General features: G+C 54.5%; 1 protein-coding gene across 1 annotated transcript; it reads left to right on the plus strand.

The window, feature by feature from the left end:
- Positions 1-13,556: 13,556 nt before the first annotated feature.
- NLRP6 (NLR family pyrin domain containing 6) lies at positions 13,557-20,494 on the plus strand. The gene is made up of 8 exons (XM_043922079.1): positions 13,557-13,694; positions 14,425-14,705; positions 14,892-14,930; positions 15,176-16,889; positions 17,734-17,826; positions 18,874-19,044; positions 19,121-19,288; positions 19,751-20,494. Exons 2-8 carry the CDS (start codon positions 14,426-14,428, stop codon positions 19,887-19,889), a joined length of 2,604 nt encoding a protein of 867 aa, XP_043778014.1. The 5' UTR covers positions 13,557-13,694; position 14,425; the 3' UTR covers positions 19,890-20,494.
- Positions 20,495-21,553: the final 1,059 nt, after the last annotated feature.

Here is a 21,553-nt window from a genome sequence, read left to right on the forward strand (position 1 = left end):
CCATCTGTGGGGCCCAGTTAGCCTGTGCCCTCAGATCCCCTTCTGCCAGAGGCCAAAGTTGTCATCTGTTCTGTCCTGGGGCTCTGAGTGCTGAACCTGCTGAACCCACGCCTGCCCTCCCCATCCAGCCTCCATAGGTGCTCCCCAAAGCAGCCAGGACGAGCCTTCCAGAATACTCAGGTCTCTGCACAGCCCTGCCCAGAACCCTCCAGCAGGGCCCCCAGGCCTGAGTGGTCTGACCGCTGCCACCTGGCCCTCGCTGCTCCCCTGCACCCAGCAATGGCCTCCTGTCTGTCCTGGGCATGCCACACCCTGACCCACTCCGGTGCCTCAGTCTAGGGGCCTTCCCCTCAGCTTTTCATGTGTCTTCAGGACACGCAGGCCCTGAGCAAGTTACATCTCCTCAGACGCAGCTGGTGGTCAGGCCCACAAGGGCAGGGTCTGGTGCGTTCACCATGGAGACTTTGGAGCCTAGAGCAGGTTTTCAGTCAATGTTAGATGGATGGAGGGTGGGGAAGGAAGGGATGGGTGGATGACTGGGCAGCTAGGAGGCTGGGCGGAGCCTCAGTTCTGCACCGCTGAGGGTTAAGCTGGAGGAGTGCAGAGTCCGAGATGATAGGAAACTGCGGGGTCACAACCCACCATCAGAATGACTAAAATGTTACTAGTGACAGTGATCAAGGCCACAGCCCAGAGTGTGTTCCTCAGCTGTCTCCACCAGGTCAGTGTAGGTGTGAGCCCAGGGGCCAAGCAGCAGCAGGACGTCTCACCACGTTGGTCCTAAGCCCCAGACTTAGCATTGGTCTCCATCCTCACAAACGATTACACCCCGATGGTGACTGATGATGTGACTGCATTCCACAAGGAACATCAGCTTACCTTGTTCTTCCCTGGAGGCTACACCTGTTCTAAATGTGGGACTTGCTTCTGGGCTCCCAGCCCCGCCCTCCCAGGCCCCAGTCTTGACCGTCCTCCTGTAACCTGGTTTCCCAGGAAGGAGCCAAGTCCTGGGAGGCCAGAGGAGGAAGTGTGTTCTGAACATTATCTCCAGCCTCAGGCTGTGGGGGGCGCTGCCCCTCCTCTAGAATAATCCCTTCCGCCTGAACCTTTAATTATAGCTTTGGGGTCCAGTTGGGGATAAAGCTGTGGATCAGAGGGTCAGTCACACGACCTGTGGTGGTTCTTTTCTCACAGATAAGACCTCCTGCCCACATCGTGCAGGCCTGGCTCTGAGGGAGGCCTCCTTCTCTGCCCATCCTGGCTTGAAGGGGCTTGAGGTGTAGGTGGGGGGTGGGGGTGGGGGCAGTAGAGTGCCCATTGTGCTCTGGGGCATCAGCCCCAGGCTCCCAAGAAAGACCCTGGCCAGCCCAGCGTGAATGGGTGGAGCCCAATTGAGGAGCGGGACAGGGGACCTGGAGGCCACCCTCCAGGGGAAAGAGATTCCAAGGCTGTGCTCAAACCTGGATGGACACTCCGGCCTGCGTGTCCACCTTCCCCAGCCCTTTGACCTTCCCAACTTTTCCAAGCATAAACCGGCCCTCCTCACTCTCTGTTCACGCAGCTTCTGGGGCTCAGCTTCAGGCTGCACCCGAACCGGGATTCAGCCCCCAGAACCAGTCATTCAAACCAAACTGTGCCAATCCTTGCTCCCCCACCCACACTGAGGCTGCCGGAGGTGGGGAGCCCAGCACAGCCTCTCTCTCCATCGCCCGAGGTCAAGCTGCCCCCGCCCCCGACACACAGTGCAGCCCTAAGTCCTCGACTCCCTTTCTCCACTGCAGTCTGCCTTTTCTGGAAAGAAAACAATGTGCCCTGTGGGGAAAGCAGTGGCGGCCAAGTGGGGAGTCACTTTGAACAAGGAAGTAAAGGGTCCTGAGGGATGCAGGGTGGGGATAAGGACCCCCTGCAACAGTGGACAAACTGAGCCACAGAGAGGGAGCACGGCTGAGGGTTGGGGCCAGCCAGACCCATTCTGGCCTGTCCGGGGCAGGGTGGCGTCAGGAAAGCCTCTCAGGGCTCTGTGGACAGAGATACCACTTCTTCACCCTCAGCATATGTCTGTAGATCCGGGTCTGAGCTGGATCTGGGCCCTAGACCTGTCCCTACTGCCCCCCAGTGCAGGGAGATCAGCCACCATGCACACCGTCCTTCACAAGGGCCACCCGGAAGGTCTGGCCCACCCGGAAGGTCTGGGGCAGACTCTGCGGACACGTGGCACCACCCTGTGTCCACACTCGGAACCACAGAAGCTCTTGAAGAGAGGCACTGACCGTGGGGCACAGCCCTACTCTGTAGCAGACATTCTAGACATCAAGGACCCAGACAAAATGCACACGGATGCAAACATTTGCATCTTATTTTTATTGCATTGCGAATCTGTTTTCAACACATAAAATATAGCTTCTCAAAGTATGCTCTCTAGACCAGCAGCAGGAGTGTCACCTGGGACCTTGTCAGAACTATCAGGCACTCCGGATGGTCCCAGTCATCTGTTACAAGAAGCCCCCGCCCAAGGTTTTCTGATGTATAATCAACTTTGAGAGCTATGTTCATGTCATATGAAAGCTTTATGCTTCATGCTGCTAAGTCACTTCAGTTGTGTCCAACTCTGTGTGACCCCATAGACAGCAGCCCACCAGGCTCCCCCGTCCCAGGGATTCTCCAGGCAAAGAACAACTGGAGTGGGTTGCCATTTATGCTTCATAACCACTGAAAACTAAATGAGCACTTCCAGAGAGGTTAAAAATCTCACCCAGGTTGCAAAACTCACCCCCCACTCCCTTAACCTACAAATATGCACCTCCACTAAGTATTTTTTACGGTTAGCAAAATGTACTGAAACTGAGGGTCACTGGCAGAGATTCTGTGAGAGGCCTGCTGCTCGATTTCTGCCCCCAGCCGCCACTTTGCACACCCCTCCTCTGGAGCTCAGCCTCTACCGTCTTCACACAGGACGTGCTCACAGACAAATGCTGCTGCCCGGCGATGGGGCACGTACACAGCTCTGTTGGTTTCGTGGTTAGTCTTGTGTTTCAGTTCAGCTGGGCCATGAAGCCCAATATTCGGTCCAGCTTTGTTCTGGGTGCATCTGTAAGGGTGTTTCTGGGGGAGATTAACATTCAGAGAGGGGGACTAGGTAAAGCAGTTTGCCCTCCAAAATGTGGGTGGGCCTCGCCCAATCAGACTACTGAATAGAACAAAAAGTTGGCCCTACCTCGAGTGAGAGGACTCCTCCCGCCTGACTGCTTCATCTGGGACATGGTCTCTTCTTGCCTTCAGACTCAGCTGAGACATTAGCTCTTGCCTCTTGCAGGGTTTCAAGCCTGCGTTTCTCAGGACGGAGCTGACTGTCAGGTGTCCTGAGTCCAGCTCGCCAGCTACAGGTCTTGGGACTTCTCAGCCTCTATGATCACATGAGCCAATCCTCATAATAAATCATCAATATCTATATCCTGTTAGTTCTGTTTCTCTGGAGAATTTCAGCCAATACAATTGTATGCTATGTTTTGTCGCAATCAATGAACCAATATTGACATGTACTCAATTGTTTCAGTCGCGTCAAACTCTTTGTGACCCTATAGACTGTAGCCCGCCAGGCTCCTCTGTCCATGGGACTCTCCAGGCAGGAAGACTGGAGTGGGCTGCCGTGCCCTCCAGGGGATCTTCCCACCCAGGGATCAAACCCAGTGTGCTGCCTGCAGGTGGACTCTTTACCCACGAGCCTCCTGCAAGGTCCCAGTATTGATACACCATTATTAAGCAAATTCCATAGTTTCTTCATATTTCTTCACTTTCTCTCTGATGTCCCAGGGCCCCATCCAAGACCCGACATGACAGTCCTCTCGTCTCTGTAGTCTTCTCTGGGCTGTGACCAGTCTCAGACTTTCCTTGTCTTTGATGAAATGGACAGGTTTTGAGAACTGTTCGGGTATGTCTTCGGGAAACCCTCTATTAGAATTTGTCTCCTGTTGTTCTCAGGATCATCTGGGGTTATGAGGTTTGGGAGCATGACTACAGAGGTAAAGTGCCCTTCTTATCATACCATATCAAGTGCACAGTCCATATCAGTATGGTCTCATGCATATTTGTCTTATACTTTGGGTTTTAATCAATACTATTGTACTTCATTTTGTTGCTTGAATGTTTCCAGGTTTGGTGTCGGGAGTTCTTTCTTTTGACTCCTGTGCCCCCTTGGCAAACCATTTTCATTATGGAGTTTTCTCATATTTTTTAATTTGTCTTGAACATTTTCTTACTTACTTGCACTATAAAATGCTCCACCCTCACCTTGTATATGTTCTGACCCAGTCCTAGAATAAACTAAGGAACCTTGATCCTTTTATTGGTGAATGGCATTGGAAACCAGGATCTGGGCAACAGGTGAACGTGATATTACGCATCAGTCAAAATTCACAGAACTTTACAGCACAAAGAGTGAACATTAATGTCTGCAAATTAAAAGTATCACTCGAGATGTCAGGGAATTCCAGGACTAATACAGTGTATGTCACAAAAGATTCTAACCATAACACAGATGTATGAAAAGATCTCGGGGAAGGAGTGGCAGGTGGGAGGGAGGTCCTAAGGAAGTGGACATATGTATCCCTGTGGCTGATTCATGTTGATGTATGGAAGAAACCAACACAATAAAGTAATTATTCTCCAATTAAAAATAAATCAACTTTTTAAAAAAGAATCTCTGGGGAAAGTTGTGATCTAAGTAACTCCAGAAATGAGTGGAGTCTGTAAGAATAAAGGCAAAAGAAACTGCTAATAAGTAAGCTCTGTCCTCCAGGTCATAACGTGGTTTCCCATGGGGGACTGCATGAGTGTATGGTTATATGTGTTTATATACATAAGTTTATGTAATTCTGTACAAAATGCATACATAATTTATATATGCAGTGTATACATATGAATGTATATATATGTGTGTGTGTGTATGTATCTATATGTAACCCCTGTGGGTGGTAGTAGAGAGACAGCTCAGCAGAATTCAGGGCTGAACAGCGCAGCTGAGACTGCTAGCCATGCTCCTGCCCTCCTGACACGTGGCGAGACTGCATTTCCCACCCTTGCCTGCTGTCAGGATTGAGTTCTGAGTGGAAGAGACGTACACAACTTCCTGACCTGCACGTCATGCATCAGCAGTCTATAGCAGGGGAAGTGGACTAACCCAGTGTTTATTAACAGGGCCCTGGTTACACTACCGCAGGCAACTATGAGGAAGGTACAAAGAATGAGATGTATTTACATACACTAACATGAAAAGACGTCCAAAACATAACGGTTACTAAATGAACAAATTCAGTTAAAAAGTGTCCTATAATATCCACACGTGAGATACTACTCAGCAATGAAAAGGAACAAACTACCACGACACACAGCCACATGGAAGTGTCTCACATGCATTGCTCTGAGTGACAGAACTCAGGCTCAAAACAACACAGTCTCAGGCATTGACAAACTGTGGCCTGTGTGTCAAATCCAGCCTATTTTCAATGAGAATAGAAAGCCCACACATAAATGGTCAATTAATTTATGATAAAAGAGCCAAGAATATACAATGAAGAAAGATGACAGTCTCTCCAATGAAAGGTGTTGGGAAAACGGAACAGATGCATGCAAAAAAGTGAAACTGAACCACTATCTTGCACCATTTGCAAAAATTAACCCAGAATGTATTTAAGACATGAACGTTAACACTTGAAGCCATAAAACTCCTAGAAGTGAAAACAGACCACGGTAAGCTCCTTGACATCTGGTGATGATTTTTTTGGATTTGACACCAAAAGCAAAGGCAACAAAAGCAAAAATGAACAAGTGGGGGCTTTTGCACAGCAAAGAAAACCATCAACAAAATGAAAAGGCAACCTACTGAATGAAAGAAAATATGCGTAAATCATACATCTGATAAGGGGTTAATATCCAAAATACATGAAGAACTCATACAACTCAATAGTGAAAAAACAAATAATCCAATTAAAAATGGTCAGAGGATCTGAAGAAACATTCTCCCAAAGAAGAGATACAGATTGTGCATAGCTGATGCATAGCTGTACAGTGCTTCCCAGGTGGCACAGTGATAAAGAATCCGCCTGCCAATGCAGGAGATGCAAGAGACTCAGGTTCTATTTCTGGGTTGGGAAGATCCCCTGGAGGAGAAAATGGCAACCTGCTCCAGTATTCTTGCCTGGAGAATCCCATGGACAGAGGAGCTTGGTGGGCTACCTACAGTCCATGTGGTTGCAGAGTCAGACACGGCTGAGTAACTGAGCACACACAGCAGAAGCTAACACAACATTGTAAAACAACTACACGCCAATAAAACTTTTTAAGTGTAAGGAGACATACAGATGGCCAACAGGAAAAGGAGGCAGGGAGAGCATGGGGCCTGGAGCACTGTAGGACCCCGTGGCGGGGGTGGGGGTTCAGGTCCGTGGGTGCAGAGCCAGGGGTGGCTTCAGGAGCTGAGAGGCAGTGAGTGTCTGGCCATCAGGGCTGGCAGGGGCACAGTGACTGCTCCAGTCTTCCTCCAGCTGCCCTCAGTGGCACAGAACAGACAGGATCGGTTAGACTTTATCCAAGTGAGAACCATGGAGAGAGGAAGTCCAGGGTGTTCGTAGTGACCACTGCGGCTGCCGTGGCATATGAGCCAGGAGACACAAGGGACAAGGGACGCTGGAAGACTGGGATTCGAGGCTCGGCAGTCCTGGTGGGCGAAGTCCAGGGGAGTGAACTGGAGGGGAGGCCTCCTGGGGGCTAAGGGGGTCTCCCCACCTCCGCCCTCTCCTCGCCTTGGCGCTACCCCTGCGCCTCTGTCAGCTGTGCAGAAAGTGCCCCCTGCCTTCCTGGCCCCCAGCCCTGGCTGCAGGCCTCAGACCTCCTCTCCCCGCACAGCCGCCTGTGTCCGAAACAGGCTGGCTCCCGCCAGACCTCAGCACAGCTGTCCCCGGGGCAGGGTACTCCTCCGCACTGCCCTGTGACATCCCCCACGTCCACCTGTGCACCCACTTCCTGTCTCCTCTCTCTGCTCCCCTCTGGCTTGGCACTGTTTAATTCGTGTGTAGTTTACTGATTTATCCTGTTTATTTTCTGTCTCCCCAACAAGGGTGCATGCTCCTTCCAGGCAGGAGATTTTGTTCCCATCATTCCACACTACATGTTCAGGGGCTGTGGGGTAGGTGCTTCTGTTTATTGCGGTAAAACATACCTAATGCAAAATGTTTCATTTTAACCACTGTGAAGTGTAAGATTCAGTGGCATTAATTACATTCACGACATTGTGTTACAGCCACCACTGTTCCAAAACCCGCTCATCACCCATCCCCGTTCCCTCCCCCCACCCAGTCCCTGTAACTTCTCTAGTCTATTTGCTGTGTCTATGAATTTACCTATTCTGTTTACTTCATGTAAGTGGAATCATACCGTATTTGTCCTCTTGTGTCTGGCTTAATGCACTGAGCATGTTTTCAAGGTTTATCCTCGTCGTAGCCTGTGTCAGAATTTCATTCCACTGTGTGGCTCAATAAGATTCCACTGTATTACACATCACACTTATATCTATTCATCTATTGGTGGGCACTTGGTTTGTTTCTATCTTTTGGCAATTGTGAATAATGCTGTTAAGAACATTTGTGTACAAGTATCCATCCAAGTCCTTGTTTTCAACTCTTTTGAGTCTTTGGAGAAACAACCAAACCATTTTCCACAGTGGCTGCGCTATTTTAAATTCTTACCAGCAATGCACAAGGATTCAATTTTGTTCACATCTTCAACAACACTTAAGGTTTTTTCCATTTTCTTTTTTTTTTTAAACTAGAAGTCATCCTAGTAGATGTGAAGTGATATCTAATTGTGGTTTTCAATTGCATTTTTCTAATGACTAATGATTTGGGGCATCTTTTATGTGATTATTGATCATTAGTACACCTTCTTTGGAGAAATGTTTATTCGAATCCTTGCCCATTTTTTAATTGGACTTTTTTGGGTTTTTTCATTTAAAGAGCAATAGGAACTCTTTATATATCCTAGGTATTAATCTATTATCAGATATGTGATTTGCAAATATTTTCTCCCATTCTGTGGCTGTCTTTTCACTCTCTTGATAGTGTCCTTTGGTGCACAAAAGTTTTTAATTTTGATGAAGTAAAAAAAATTTTTTTTCATTGCTCATGTTTTTGCTGTCATTATCTAAGAACTCATTGCCAAATTCAAGATCATGAAGATTTTCTCCTATGCTTTTCCAAGAGTTCTATAATTTTAACTCTTAAATTTAGCTGTTTGGTCCATTTTGAGTCAGTTACTGTATGTGATGTGAGCTAGGGGCTTTAAACTATTTTTACTTGTATTTCCTCCCTTTAAGCTCACAATCCCAAGAAGTTCAGATGAAGGAACTTGACCCCAGGAATGTCAAGAGCGTTTCTAGGGTCACATAGTGGCCAGTGAGTTGCAGAACTAGTAATTAAGCTGTGCACAGGACCCCACCGCCGCCCCCCCCCCCCCCGCCCCCAGACTTCACCGCCTGTGGACACCTGGTCAAGGATGGGAGGATGAGAGTGGAGGGAGGCTGTTTAGGCAGGTGGCTGGAGGCCTCCGGGGAGGGACGTCTGAGCAGAAGATGGAGGAAGTGAGGGATGCGCCGCGCCCACTCTGTGCACACTCAAGAGCTGTGCTGTGGGCCTTGCCCAGGGAGAGGAGGCACTCACAGGGGTGTATGCCGGGTGGGGCTGAGCCCACAGGCCACAGCAGAGCATGAGCCACGGGCAGGGGCAGGGCTTCAGGTTCAAAGGCCCCTTGCTGATCTGTGAGAGGAGCTGGGGCCTGCGAGGGGCTCCCCACTGCAGCAGCAAGGCCCCGGGGGCTTCCCTGTTCCCGTCCCTCCATGGCCTCTGCGGCCAGGAGAGCCCCCCAGCCCTGCAAGAAGACAGAGACTCTCAACAACTCCCTCCCAAAGAAAAGCTTCGTGCAGAGGGCAGCCCGTCTCTGTGGCCCCTGGCTCAGGGCACTTGCCAGCCATCTGGTCCTCCCTGAGCCTCCCAAGGATCCGGATGGTGCCCTCATCCCCCTGATGAATCCAGACCACCTTTGGAAGAAGAACTTCATCCATGACTCTCCACCAAGCCCCACCTACGGAGGGGCTGAGGAGCAAGACACCCGCCCCCACAAGCAGAGACCAGCATGAACCTGGGGGTCTGTCAGAGAAGGGGCTGCCCTTCCCTCCTCACAAGTGGGGCTGTGGCCAAAGACTTGGACTCCGTGATGGTGGGAGGCCCTCACAGCTGCAGCAAGACAACCAGGGGATCTCAGTGATCTTACAAGCCTGGTTCTCAGAGGGAGGAGGTCATGGGGCGGGCACTCAGCAGCCCCCCAAGCCTGATCAGACTTTATGGCCCTGGTGCTCCCCGGGTGGCACTGCTAGTCCCAAGGTCCTGCCAGCAGCCCTTCCGGCTAAACAGAGGCCTGGTTTCCAACCTGGGGAGAACACTTGAGCTAATCATTAATCAGATTATTGACATGAGACTTCGTCTTTTTCTTAATTGTGGTAAAACACACATCAAATTACCATCTTAGCCATGTCTAAGAGCGCAGCTCACGGGCATTAAGCATATTCACACCATGGTGCAACCACCAGCACCATCCAACTCCAGGACTTGCTCACCCTCCCAAAATGACACTCCATCCCCAGAAACACTCACTCCCCTCCCCTGACCTCTTGCAGCCCCTGCCCCACCGTCTACTTCATGTGTCAGTGAATCTGACCCCTCCAGGGTCCTTGTGTGAGTGGAGTCAGACAGGATACGCTGTTTGGTGACTGGCTTATTCCACTGAGCATCATGTCCTCAAGGTCTATCCACACTGTACCGTGAATTCCCTCCCTTCTGAAGGGTGAATACTACTCATTTATCTTATTTTAAAGACCCCTGTAAGCCCCTCTCCTTGGCTTCTCTGCATAGCTGAGGTTCCCAAGGGTGAAGTATTTGGCCAGTAGGATCCTGGGGGAAGGAGCCTCTCATCTGTTCGAGGGGAAAAGAAGAGAGCATTCCCAGGCACTGTACCAGGGTGCAGGGCTGGGTCTGCTCTTTACAGGAGACAAAGCAGCGGAGGGCTTGCTAGGGACACAGGCGTCAGAAAGGAGTCTGAGCAGGAACTGCCTCGGAGATGGATCTCTGAGCATCAAGAACGCTGCCTGTGGCCACGTGGGACAGAGGCCCACAGGGGTGGGATTTCCACCCGGCAAGGGCTCAGGAGGCAGCCTAGGAGCTGGGCATCCCCCAGCCAGTCTCCTTCGCTCCTCCTGGTCCTCTGCCCTCAGAGAGCTGTTTCCATCCTCGCAAGAGCATCACTCCTGACCTCCAGGCCCTGTGCCCACGGCCACACAGGACACGGGGCAGGGAGGGGGCAAGACCGAAGGCTGGGCCAGCTCACCTGCTCTCACACCAGCAGCACTTGGCTCCCCGTTGCTCACCAGGCAGCTTCCCCTTCCCTCTTGTTGGCCGAGACGCTGTCCCATGGTTGTCTCAGGCAATCAGACTTTATAGGGCAACACTGAACTAATCACGAGGTTGCGGGAGAAGGGCAGCATGGGTCTTGGGTCCGCAGCTGGCAGGGCCTACCACCTCTGGTCCGTCTGTGACCCCTGGAATGACATGGCTGTTACAGTGCTAGGGGACCACAGGGGGCGGGAGGAGAGAGGGAGTGATACGTGCGGACAGTGGGTGGGGGACACGGGGGGGGGGGGGGGGGGACAGAACCATCAGCCACTGCCCTGAGCACCGGACTTCAGGCAGAGGGAGAGGCTCCAAAGGTCTTTTCAAGGAAAATCCTGCTGTGATGGGGCCCTCAGAGGAGCTGAAGCCCAGAGGGACATTGTGTTTGGAGGCCCCCAGCACCACCCTGATGATTCTGGATGTGGCTGTGAGCCTGAGCCGTGAGGCTTCAGGAGGGTTCTGTTGGGATCTGTAGGGACTTCAGACCTAAATCCAATTGTCTGCTGCACCTTGAACTGAAACCATCCTCTCCTGAGCCAGGAACGACAGCACCAGCACCACCAGCTGCTGGATTTCGATGCAAATTCGCTAGACTTGAGCCACGTTGGTCCCTGGAATACTCTCAAGGTCAGGGCACTTCTGTGGTCAGACCACAGGTCTTGGGAGAACAATCTTTGGTGATGGGACTTTAGGCTGGAAATGTGGCCCATATTTCCTCCAGCTGGGAGTGGCCCCATGAGCAACGCCTGGTCTGATGCCATGATCTTAGTTTTTTGAATGTTGAGTTTTAAGCCAGCTTTTTCACTCTCCTCCTTCACTGTCATCAAGAGGTTCTTTAGTTCCTCTTCACTTTCTGCCATTAGAGTGGTATCATCCACATATCTAAGGTTATTGGTCTTTCTCCCAGCAAACTTGATTCCAGCTTATAACTCATCCAGCCTGGCATTTCTCATGATGTGCTCTGCAAGTAAGTTACATAAGCAGGGTGACAATACCCAACCTCCCTCTGTTCAGTTCAGTCACTTAGTTGTGTCTGACTCTTTGCAACCCCATGGACTGCAGCACGCCAGGCCTCGCTGTCCATCACCAACTCCCAGAGCTTGCTCAAACTCATATCCATCAAGTCGGTGATGCCATCCAACCATCTCATCCTCTGTCATCCCCTTCTCCTCCCCTTCTCCTCCTCATACCCCTCCTTCCACATCTCACATCCTGGCAAAGATTCCCAGAAACCTTGGTTCCTGTTATCAAACACTTTTCCAGGGCTGTTATCAGCAGGTGCTGAGAGTTTATGGGGGCACAGAGTCCACTGAGGGAGAGTCCCTCTCAGGAGATAGGCTGACCTTGGCACCCTCACAGCACAGGCCCCAGGGCCCCCCGCAGACTGGCTGTGGCAGAACGCACCAGACAGACGCTGCCTGGGCCCCACGGCTATCTTTGTGCCTTTGACAAGAGGAAAAGGCCATTTTGAGGAAAAGTTCATATTCAGGTGTTAAGTGCTGGGGAGAGGTGAAGAGGAATCAGAACTGGAGTTTAGAGATATGGACATTCTTGATGACCACAAAAAACATAACTTCATGGTGAGAGGTCATCCAGAGAACATAAGTGATGATAATAACATGCCTAGAATGTGGCAGACACATCCCTTACAGCTTGGCTCCTCTCAGCCCTCGATACTGAAGTGCCATCACCATGCCATTCTGCAGAGGAGATGGAGGCCCAGAGGTTAAGTAACTTGTCCAAGGTCATCCAGCTACTGGACTGTGGGGCCGGGATTTGATCCCAGGTAGTCTGTCTAAAACAATGAAAGGGAGATGGTTCATTTGCAGAGAACTAGCTTTCGAGAATTCATAGTGTGAAGAGGAAAGAGTGACTGTGCAGTTAGAAGAAACAGCCGTGGCCCATGTGTGGCGTCTGTCTGTGCAGCAGCTCAGAGCTTCATGAGGCATCCCAGGAGGGGGTCAGTCCCAGGTCCGCTCAGTCGCTCAGTCGTGTCCGACTCTTTGTGACCCAATGGACTGCAGCACGCCAGACCTCCCTGTCCATCACCAACTCCCAGAACTTACTCAAACTCACATCTATCAGGTCAGTGATGCCATCCAGCCGTCTCATCCTCGGCCGCCCACTTCTCCTGCCTGCAATCTCTCCCAGCATCAGGGTCTTTTCCAACGAGTCAGTTCTTCGCATCAGGTGGCCAAAGTATTGAAGCTTCAGCCTCAGTATCAGTCCTTCCAGTGAATATTCAGGACTGATTTCCTTTAGGATGGACTTCCTAAAGGAAATCAAGGAGGGGGTCAGGAAGGGGCTCAAGGAGGGGGTCAGGAAGGGGACCAGTTGGGGCCACATAGGGTCTTCAGGACTGGGGCTGTGGCCAGGGGCCCCGAGATGCCCAACAGTTATGTAGGGCCAGATTCTGTCCACTTGCTTGTGTGAAACATGGGTGTGTGTGTTTGTCTGGGTCTGTCTGTGTGACCATCTTCATACTGTGTTTGTGTGAATGTATCTGTGGTGGGCTAGATAGTAGTCCCCGAAGATACCAGATCCTAGTGCCCATGTTTCACACAAGCAGACACTGTCAGTAGAAACCCACATTCATGGGTCCCGCATGGTCACACACTCATTCAAACCTCTTGCTGTCAACCTCCTCAAGCCAGGTCTGGGAGGCCACAGAGCTCTTCCCAGTCCCATTATCTCATAGGTCCCAGGTGACAGCCTTCCTTTCCCCCCAAAAAACCATGCAAGTCCCTCTTCTGTCCCCTCTGCCTAGGAAGCCTCGGCTCATCCCCACCTTCAGAAATTAGCCTATCTTGAGGCCTTAAAGTTTAAGGTCTTGTTCTGAGCCAGCTGCCTCCTCCACACAGCCCACCTTGCTCTGCCATTTCCTGCTCATAGCCTGCCTTGCTGCCACACCCCGCAGGTTCTCAGAGCATGTGAACTGAACAGTAGAAAATCAAAGGTCACCAAGCAGAGCTCTTAAAGGCTGATTGTAAGTATGTGCCACAGTCCCTGAGTTTGGGAGCTTGGTGACTGTTGGACGGACATCGAAGAGTTGGCTGAGCCAGAACACTTTGGTCTGGGGTATGGACAGGGCTGGAAATCCCCCTAGGACTTGACCCTAGATAGGCTCCCGGATCCCCATCTCTGCGCCTGAGTGCTAGACCTAGGGGTCGACTCTGCAGACCAGCTAGAGGCCTCCTGCTCCAGGTGAGTGCCGGCTTTCTGAGAGGTCACTAGGCCTCAGCTCTCTGGGTCCTCCGCCTGGCACCCTGCAGACACATCCTTCCCCCACTGCACCCCAGGCTCCAGGTGCTGGGGGCTCCATCCCCTCAGAGGGTACCTGTAGGGTCTGTCCCCCACCAGGAGCTCAGTCTCAGCGACTGGTGCAAGGCTCTCAGGCTAGTCCCCACTACAGGGTGCAGTGACCACGGGTGTCCTGGGGAATGCAGGAGCACAATGAGGGCCAGGTGGTGAGTCAGCTCCAGGCTCCTGGGGAAGAGAATGGGAGGGAAGCAAGGAAGGGGAGAACACAGGCCATCACAGACACATCTTAGCTGGGACATCTGACATGGATGCCTAAAAGGAACGAGCAGAACGGGGGGCGGGGGGCGGTGTTGCGGGGTAGGAAGGTGCCCCCTAACGCTGGGATCAGCGGTGGCCAGTGCCGGCCTGGGAGTAACTCCATTTCGCCACCAGACCGCCATGCAGTCGGCGGCGTGAAAGCCTTGGAGGAAAGTCCCCTGTCGCGGTCCTGGGAGGAGAGGACGACCCTCCCAGTAAAGCGCTCTTTCAAGTGTTGGCCTGGAGTCACCTGGATAGATGGGGGCGCGTCAAAACCCCTGCTGCTCGTGGGAGCCGAGGGCTGGGGTTGACACAGCGGCGAGAGGCCGGGGTCACGGGGGGCGCGGCACCCTGCTGACCGCGTCCCCGCCCCCAGCATGGAGCCCCGCGCTACCGCTGCCCGGGAGCTGCTCCTGGGCGTACTGGAAGACCTGAGCCAAGAGCAGCTGAAGCGCTTCCGCCACAAACTGCGAGACGAGCGGGTGGACGGTCGCAGCATCCCGTGGGGGCGGCTGGAGGGCGCGGACACCTTGGACCTCGTGAAGCTGCTGGTCCATTTCTACGGGCCAGAACGCGCGCTGGACGTGGCCCAGAAAACCCTGAAGAGGGCAGACGTGCGCGACGTGGCGGCGCAGCTCAAGGAGCGTCGGCTGCAGAGTGAGTGCCAGGTGGGGCTTCGCCTGGGTCCCCCCTCGGCCTCTCCCGCCTGGGCAGGTTCCTGGCCACGGGCCTCCCTCCTTTGGCTTCCCCGAAAGAGCGCCCGCCCGCCCCGGGGCCCGACCCCGGACGCGCCCTTCCGCACCCCGCCCAGTCCGCGGGACCCAGCGCAGCTCTCCCTTCCAGGTCTCGGCCCCAGCTCCCCGGCGCTGCTCTCCGTCTCAGGTAGGTCTCTCTCGGCGGGAAGCGCAGGCTCCGAGCTGTCCGGACACTTCGGGTGTCCTCAGAGTCACTCAGAAGTTCCGCACAGCTGGCCCTGGGGAGGAGCGCAGAGAGGGGGTTGTGAGGCAATAGGGGAAACTGAGGCCGGAGCCCCCCCGGGGAGGGCAACGGGCCCCAGAGCGGCACTGACATAGCGCTCCTCGAACCCTGTTCCCCTGCCCTCTGTCCGGCGCCCCCCTGACCCGCAGAGTACAAGAAGAAGTACCGGGAGCACGTGCTGCGGCAGCACGCTAAGGTGAAGGAGCGGGACGCTCGCTCAGTGAAGATCAACAAGCGCTTCACCAAGCTGCTCATCGCCGAGGAGCCGGAGGCCGAGCGCGCCCGGCGCTCAGACACCCACACCTTCAACCGCCTGTTCGGCCGCGACGAGGACGGCGAGAGACGGCTGACCGTGGCGCTGCAGGGCCCGGCGGGCATCGGCAAGACCATGGCGGCCAGGAAAATCCTGTATGACTGGGCAGCGGGCAAGCTGTACCACAGTCAGGTGGACTTTGCCTTCTTCCTGTCTTGCCGCGAGCTGCTGGAGCGACCGGGCATGTGCAGCCTAGCCGACCTGATCCTAGACCAGTGCCCCGACCGCAAGGCGCCCTTGCAGCAGATGCTGGAGCAGTCCGAGAGGCTGCTGTTCATCCTGGACGGCGTGGACGAAATGCTGGCGCCAGAGCCGGCCGAGGCCATGCCCTGCACAGACCCCCACGAGGCCACCAGCGGTGCGCGGGTGCTGGGGAGCCTGCTGAGCAAGGAGCTGCTGCCCACAGCACGCCTGCTAGTGACCAGGCGATCCGCCGCCCCCGGGAGGCTGCAGGCCCGCCTGTGCTCACCGCAATGCGCCGAGGTGTGTGGCTTCTCAGACAAGGACAGGAAGAAGTACTTCTACAAGTTTTTCCAGGACGAGTGGAAGGCGGAGCACGCCTACCGCTCTGTGAAGGAGAACGAGATGCTCTTCTCCCTGTGCTTCGTGCCTGCCGTGTGCTGGATCGTGTGCACCGTTCTGCGCCAGCAGCTCCAGCGCGGCCAGGACCTGTGGCGCACTTCCAAGACCACCACGTCCGTGTACTTGCTCTTCGTGGCCAGCGTCCTGAGATCGGCGCCCGCGGCCGATGGGGCCCAGCTGCAGAGAGAGCTGCGCAAGCTGTGCCGCCTGGCCTGTGACGGCGTCCTTGGGGGCAGGGCGCGGTTCTCAGAGGAGGACCTGGAACGGCTGCAGCTCTGCGGCTCCAAGGTCCAGACGCAGTTTCTCAGCAAGAAGGAGATGCCAGGCGTGATGGAAACAGAGGTCACCTACCAGTTCATCGACCAGAGCTTCCAGGAATTCTTAGCTGCTTTGTCCTACCTGCTGGAGGACGAAGGGGCTCCCAGGGCACCTGCTGGCGGTGTAGAGGCACTTCTGCAGGGGGACCTGGAGCTGCGCAGCCACCTCAAGCTCACTACACGCTTCCTCTTTGGACTACTGAACGCAGAGAGGATGTGCGAGATCGAGCGCCACTTCGGCTGCACTGTTTCAGAGCGCGTGAAGCAGCATGTCCTGAGGTGGGTGCAGGACCAGGGACAGGGCCGCCCTAGGGTGGCGCCAGAGGGGACAGAGGAGATCCTGGTGCCCCAGGGCACTGAGGACTCAGAGGAGGAGGAGGGCGAGGAGCTCAACTACCCGCTGGAGCTGCTCTACTGCCTGTACGAGACACAGGAGGACACATTTGTGCACCAGGCCCTCCGTGGCCTCCCTGAGCTGGTGCTAGAGCGCGTGCACTTCAGCAGAATGGACCTGGCCGTCCTGAGCTACTGTGTGCGGTGCTGCCCAGAAGGGCAGGCGCTGCGGCTGGTCAGCTGCAGACTGGCCACTGCACAGGAGAAGAAAAAGAAGAGCCTGATGAAGCGTCTACAGGGCAGCCTGGGTGGCAGCTCGTGAGTCTCCAGGGCAGGGCTGCCCTCTTCTGTGGGCCCTCTGTGTAGGCATGTGTGCCAGAGCATCTTATGTCCATCTGGGCCTGGGGAGCGTGTCCAGACCTGACACCTGCTCCCCAGAGGAGAGGCACGACTTCATGGCTGGTCTTTCTTACCTCCTCAAGGCAGCTCCCAATGTCCATCTTCCCCAGGTGCCTTCACCATGTTCCCCACCCTAGCATCCACGTCCAAGGCAAACCTCCCTTTCTCACCACCAACACGAGGCTTTCTCATAATGATTTCTGGAATAACCATGCACACTGTGCTCTGAGCCTTTGCTCCTGCTGCTCCTTCCGCCCAGAACACTGCCTGTCCTCAAAGCCCCTCCAAACTCTCCTCTCTAGTCTGAAGCCATCTTGGCCTCAGAAGTGCCCCACTGACTACTGTAGGCCATGACATCTACCCATACCCATCTCCTCCACCAGACTTTCATCTCCTGGGCAAAGGTCGTGCAGTTGTTTCTGTGCACTTGATTCCAACCCAGCACCTGACTCAGCTGCTCAGCATCTGTTGGGAGAACGAGTGTCAGGGTGCTGACGGGCTGGGGCTGGGGACACCCAGTGCACGTGCAAGACAGGCCCACCTGTCCCATGGGACTCACACAGACAGCTTCAGTGGGGCATGGATGAGGTCACAGATAAGTGGTTTCACTCTGGGTTTGGGATGAAGAGGGAGAGGGTCCTGGCCCAGCTTGAGGGTAAGGGCAGAAGCAGCTCCAATGTCTCGGAACCGTAGGAAGGAGTCCTTCTCAGGAGTGAGGGACTGGAAAGGGCAGGGACCTTCACCTTCCTTTCTCTCTTCGTAGCTCTCGAGCCACCACGAGAAAACCCCCAGGCTCCCCCCTGCGCCCACTCTGTGAGGCCATGACCGACAAACAGTGTGGTCTGAACAGCCTGACGTGAGTGAACAAATCCCAGCCCTTCCCCTGGAAAGGACATAGCAGAATGCCCTGGGCAGGGGCAGAGGTGTAACCCTGTCGGGATGGCTGACCGAGGGGCCGCTGAGACAGGCTGAGAACCTATGGCCCTGGTGTCCCTTGGCAGGATCAACAGCTCTGCCCACACAGGACAGAGGAGGGAAGCACTTGGGTGCTACTTAGAACAGAGGCTTTGGCCCCTGTGTGAGCGGGCAGCAGAGTACAGCTGAGCTTCTGGAAGAGGGATAAAGGCCAGACTGTCATTTCCCTTCCCCAGGAAGGCTGCCAAGGGCTACTGGGCACTGCTGTAGCCAAGGGTGGTCCTTCTGGAGTCTCAGAAGTAGTTGTGGAAGGTGTTCAGGGCGCAGGCTCTGAGGCCAGTCTGCCTGCCTCTTTGCCCTTGGCAGGCCAGTCTGTCTCAGCTTCAGTCTTCTCCCGGGGAATGGAGCCTGTAGCTTCTACCTCAGAAGGTTGATGTGAGAATTACTGAGGCAGTACTTAGTATGTAATCTTTTCCAATTACTCTTCACTACCACCAAGTAAGCAGAGAGTAAGAAACATTATAGGAATGAGTACTGATTAGGTATGGTGAATTAGACACAGTCATGTGTCAATGCTGACATGGTAACTTAACTGGGCATAAACATCAGGAGCCCATCAATTCTGCTGCCAAACTAACTGCATAAAGATGTTCATCACAGCATTATTTATAATGGCAAAAAAGCAGAAGTGACGCATTGCCCAACTGTTAGGACTAGCTAACTAAATGAGCTCAGTCCTCCTATACTTGGTGGATAGTTATATGGAGTTAGGCACATTGAGAGTAAGCTCGTGGAGAATGTCCTAAGAGACAAGGGGAGTGTAGTCCAGTGGGTGCACACGAGGTGTGGACACAGGTGGTGACATGCAGCAGAAGCTCCGTGGGGCCCAGGGAGGCAGGCGTGGAGCCAACAAGTCTGCAGACTGAACCTCAGCCCCCCGGAAGCAGGCAGCTCACACACTGGGGACTCGTGTGCTTCTTGACCACAGGTTGTCCCACTGCAAACTCCCCGACTCGGTCTGCAGAGATCTCTCTGAGGCCCTGAGGGAGGCCCTGGCCCTGGCAGAGCTGGGCCTCTTCCACAACGGGCTCAGCGAGGCCGGCCTGCGTGTGCTGAGCGAGGGCCTGGCCTCGCCCCAGTGCCGGGTGCAGACACTCAGGTGAGGAGCAGCCTGGGAGGGACCAAGGGAGGGACTGGGGCTCCCACAGCAGCTCCTGAGGTCAGCCCTCCCCTAGGGTTCAGCAGCCAGGCCTGCAGGAAGCACTCCAGTACATGGTTGGCAAGCTCCAGCAGATCCCAGCACTGACCACCCTGGATCTCAGCGGCTGCCAGCTGTCAGGACCTACGGTGACCTGCTTGTGCACCACCCTAAAGTGCCCAGGATGCCGCCTGCAAACCCTCAGGTGGAGACAGGGCTGGGAAGGGTGCTGGGAACGCAGCCTCTCAGCCCTGGGCTGGGGTGGGTGCCGGGGCTTCCCCCGAACCTTAAAGAGGAATCTCTCCCAGGGCCCTCCTGAGGCAACCCCGCTGTAACTCGGGCCCTGGAGCCCCACCCTCTAAATCCCTGGCCCCGGCCCTGGGCCTGGACCATCCGCTAGACCAATTGTCCGTTGTCAGGTGCCCATGCCCAGAATATGGACCAGTGACCCCAAATCCCCTTTAGTCCCCTGAAGGCTCTGGACCCTAGTCCCTGCCCCATTCCCCACCCTCTGACAATCCCCGACTGGCCACCTCCTGTCACCGTGTGCCTTTGGCACAACCCAGGTCAGCAGCCCCAGCACCGCCCCGCCACTGCTCCCCGGTCACTGCACCCTCAGGCCCCCTCCCTCACCAAGCCCACTGCCATTCTCTGCACACGGCTACAGGCTGACCTCTGTGGAACTGAGCGAGCAGTCCCTGCAGGAGCTTCAAGATGTGGAGACAGCAAACCCGAGACTACTCATCACACACTCAGCGCTGGACGTCCATCCCAAGCCCCCCAAAGTGTTCATTAGTGCCCTTTGAGGTCCTGAAGGCCAGAACTAGGGAGGAATTTGGTCAGCCCTACAGAGTAGACCTCCCCATTTCAAGGACGAGAGGATGGTGCTCTCTGCTCTGGGCAACCCTTGAGCCTGAGGGGCCCGGGACAGGCAGGTGGGAGACTCAGACAGACACGGCCCTCGCCTGCCCCGGGGGCAGGCCCAGGACATGTCCCTTCCCCCACACCCTGGGGACAGCTTATGTCTCTGTCCTCCCTACAGGGAAGAGGGCCCCCTCCCCTAACCCTCACCGCTGCCCTACCCAGGTTTCTCTCCTGGGACCCTCCAGCCCTCCCACTGCAGGGTGAAGCTGAGAGCGCCAGGAACTGAGCACCGACCATGTGTTGCTTCTACCTGCTGAGCTCAGCGTGAGATGACCCATTTGTGGACCCTGCCCCACTCAGTACAGGCACCCAGAGCCCAACCACTCTGCTCTGGCCACAGGGGACCAAGCAGGGGCCAAGGCGCCCAGAGGTGTCCAGTTGCTCTCTGAGGACTTAAGTGACCAAGGGGAGTGGAGGTGGAGCTCTGAGCAGGGCTGTGATGGCACAGGTGGTGTGAGCCCCGTGTGCTGATAATAAATTCTCCTTGGGATTCAGGTCTGTCATTCTCTGCTGCACAGCCAGGCATCCTCACGGGTGCTCATGCCCTTGCCTTTGCTCCCCAGCCCATCTGAACAGGGCAGAGCTGCAGCCCCCATTTCCTGAGTGAGCTCGGGGGAACAGCTGGATTCAGGAAGTTCTGATGGGAGGCTTGACCTTGACGGGCAGGGCCAGCAGCAGACAACCCGAATCCTTCCGTCTTCTCTGCTCAACACAGCTGGACTCCGCCAGCTTCTGTGGCCCTAGTCAGAAGGGCCTTCTGGGTCCCTTCATGTCCCCCAAACTTCCTTCTATAACCCATTTTCAAATCCAGTTATTCATTCCACAAAGCAGACAAAATATCCCTGCCCTCCTGGAGCTGGCATTCTAAGCAACTGATAAATGCTGAGGAGGAAGGAAAAGAAGTGGGTGGGGGGATGGAGCCAAGGGTTTTCTCTTACCTGTAAGGAGTCTAGGACAATCTAGGGAAGACACGGCACTTGAAAATGGAAGGAAGTGAGGGGTCAACCTAAGGATGTCTTGAGGAAAAGGCAGTGGGACAGAAAGTGTAAAGGCCACACAGCGGCTCGGCCTGCTATTAACAAAATACTGTAGAGCCTTTAGCTGATCTACAACAGAAGTGTATTTCTCACAGTTCTGGAGGCTGGGATGTCCAAGGTCAAGGTGCCAGTCAATTCGGTGTCTGATGAGGACCTTCTTGGTGCAGATGGCTGTCTTCCAGCAGTGTCCTCCAGGGTAAAAGGAGTGAGCTCTAAGGCCTCTTCTTCAGTTCAGTTCAGTGCAGGCGCTCAGTTGTGTTCAACTCTTTGAGACCCCATGGACTGCAACACGCCAGGCCTCCCTGTCCATTGCCAACTTCCGGAGTTTACTCAAAATCTCTTCTTTGTAAAGGAACTAATCTTACTCTTGACTGCTCTTGACCTTACTATGTACCAAAGGCCCCACCTACAAACACCATCACAGTGGGGATCAGAAGTCAACCGATGCATGTGGGGGGGACACACTGAGTCCATAATAGGGAGCGTGCTTGGGATGGTGCAGAAGCAGC

Source organism: Cervus elaphus, chromosome 2 (assembly GCF_910594005.1).
Source record: "Cervus elaphus chromosome 2, mCerEla1.1, whole genome shotgun sequence".
Classification (NCBI taxonomy): domain Eukaryota; kingdom Metazoa; phylum Chordata; class Mammalia; order Artiodactyla; family Cervidae; genus Cervus; species Cervus elaphus.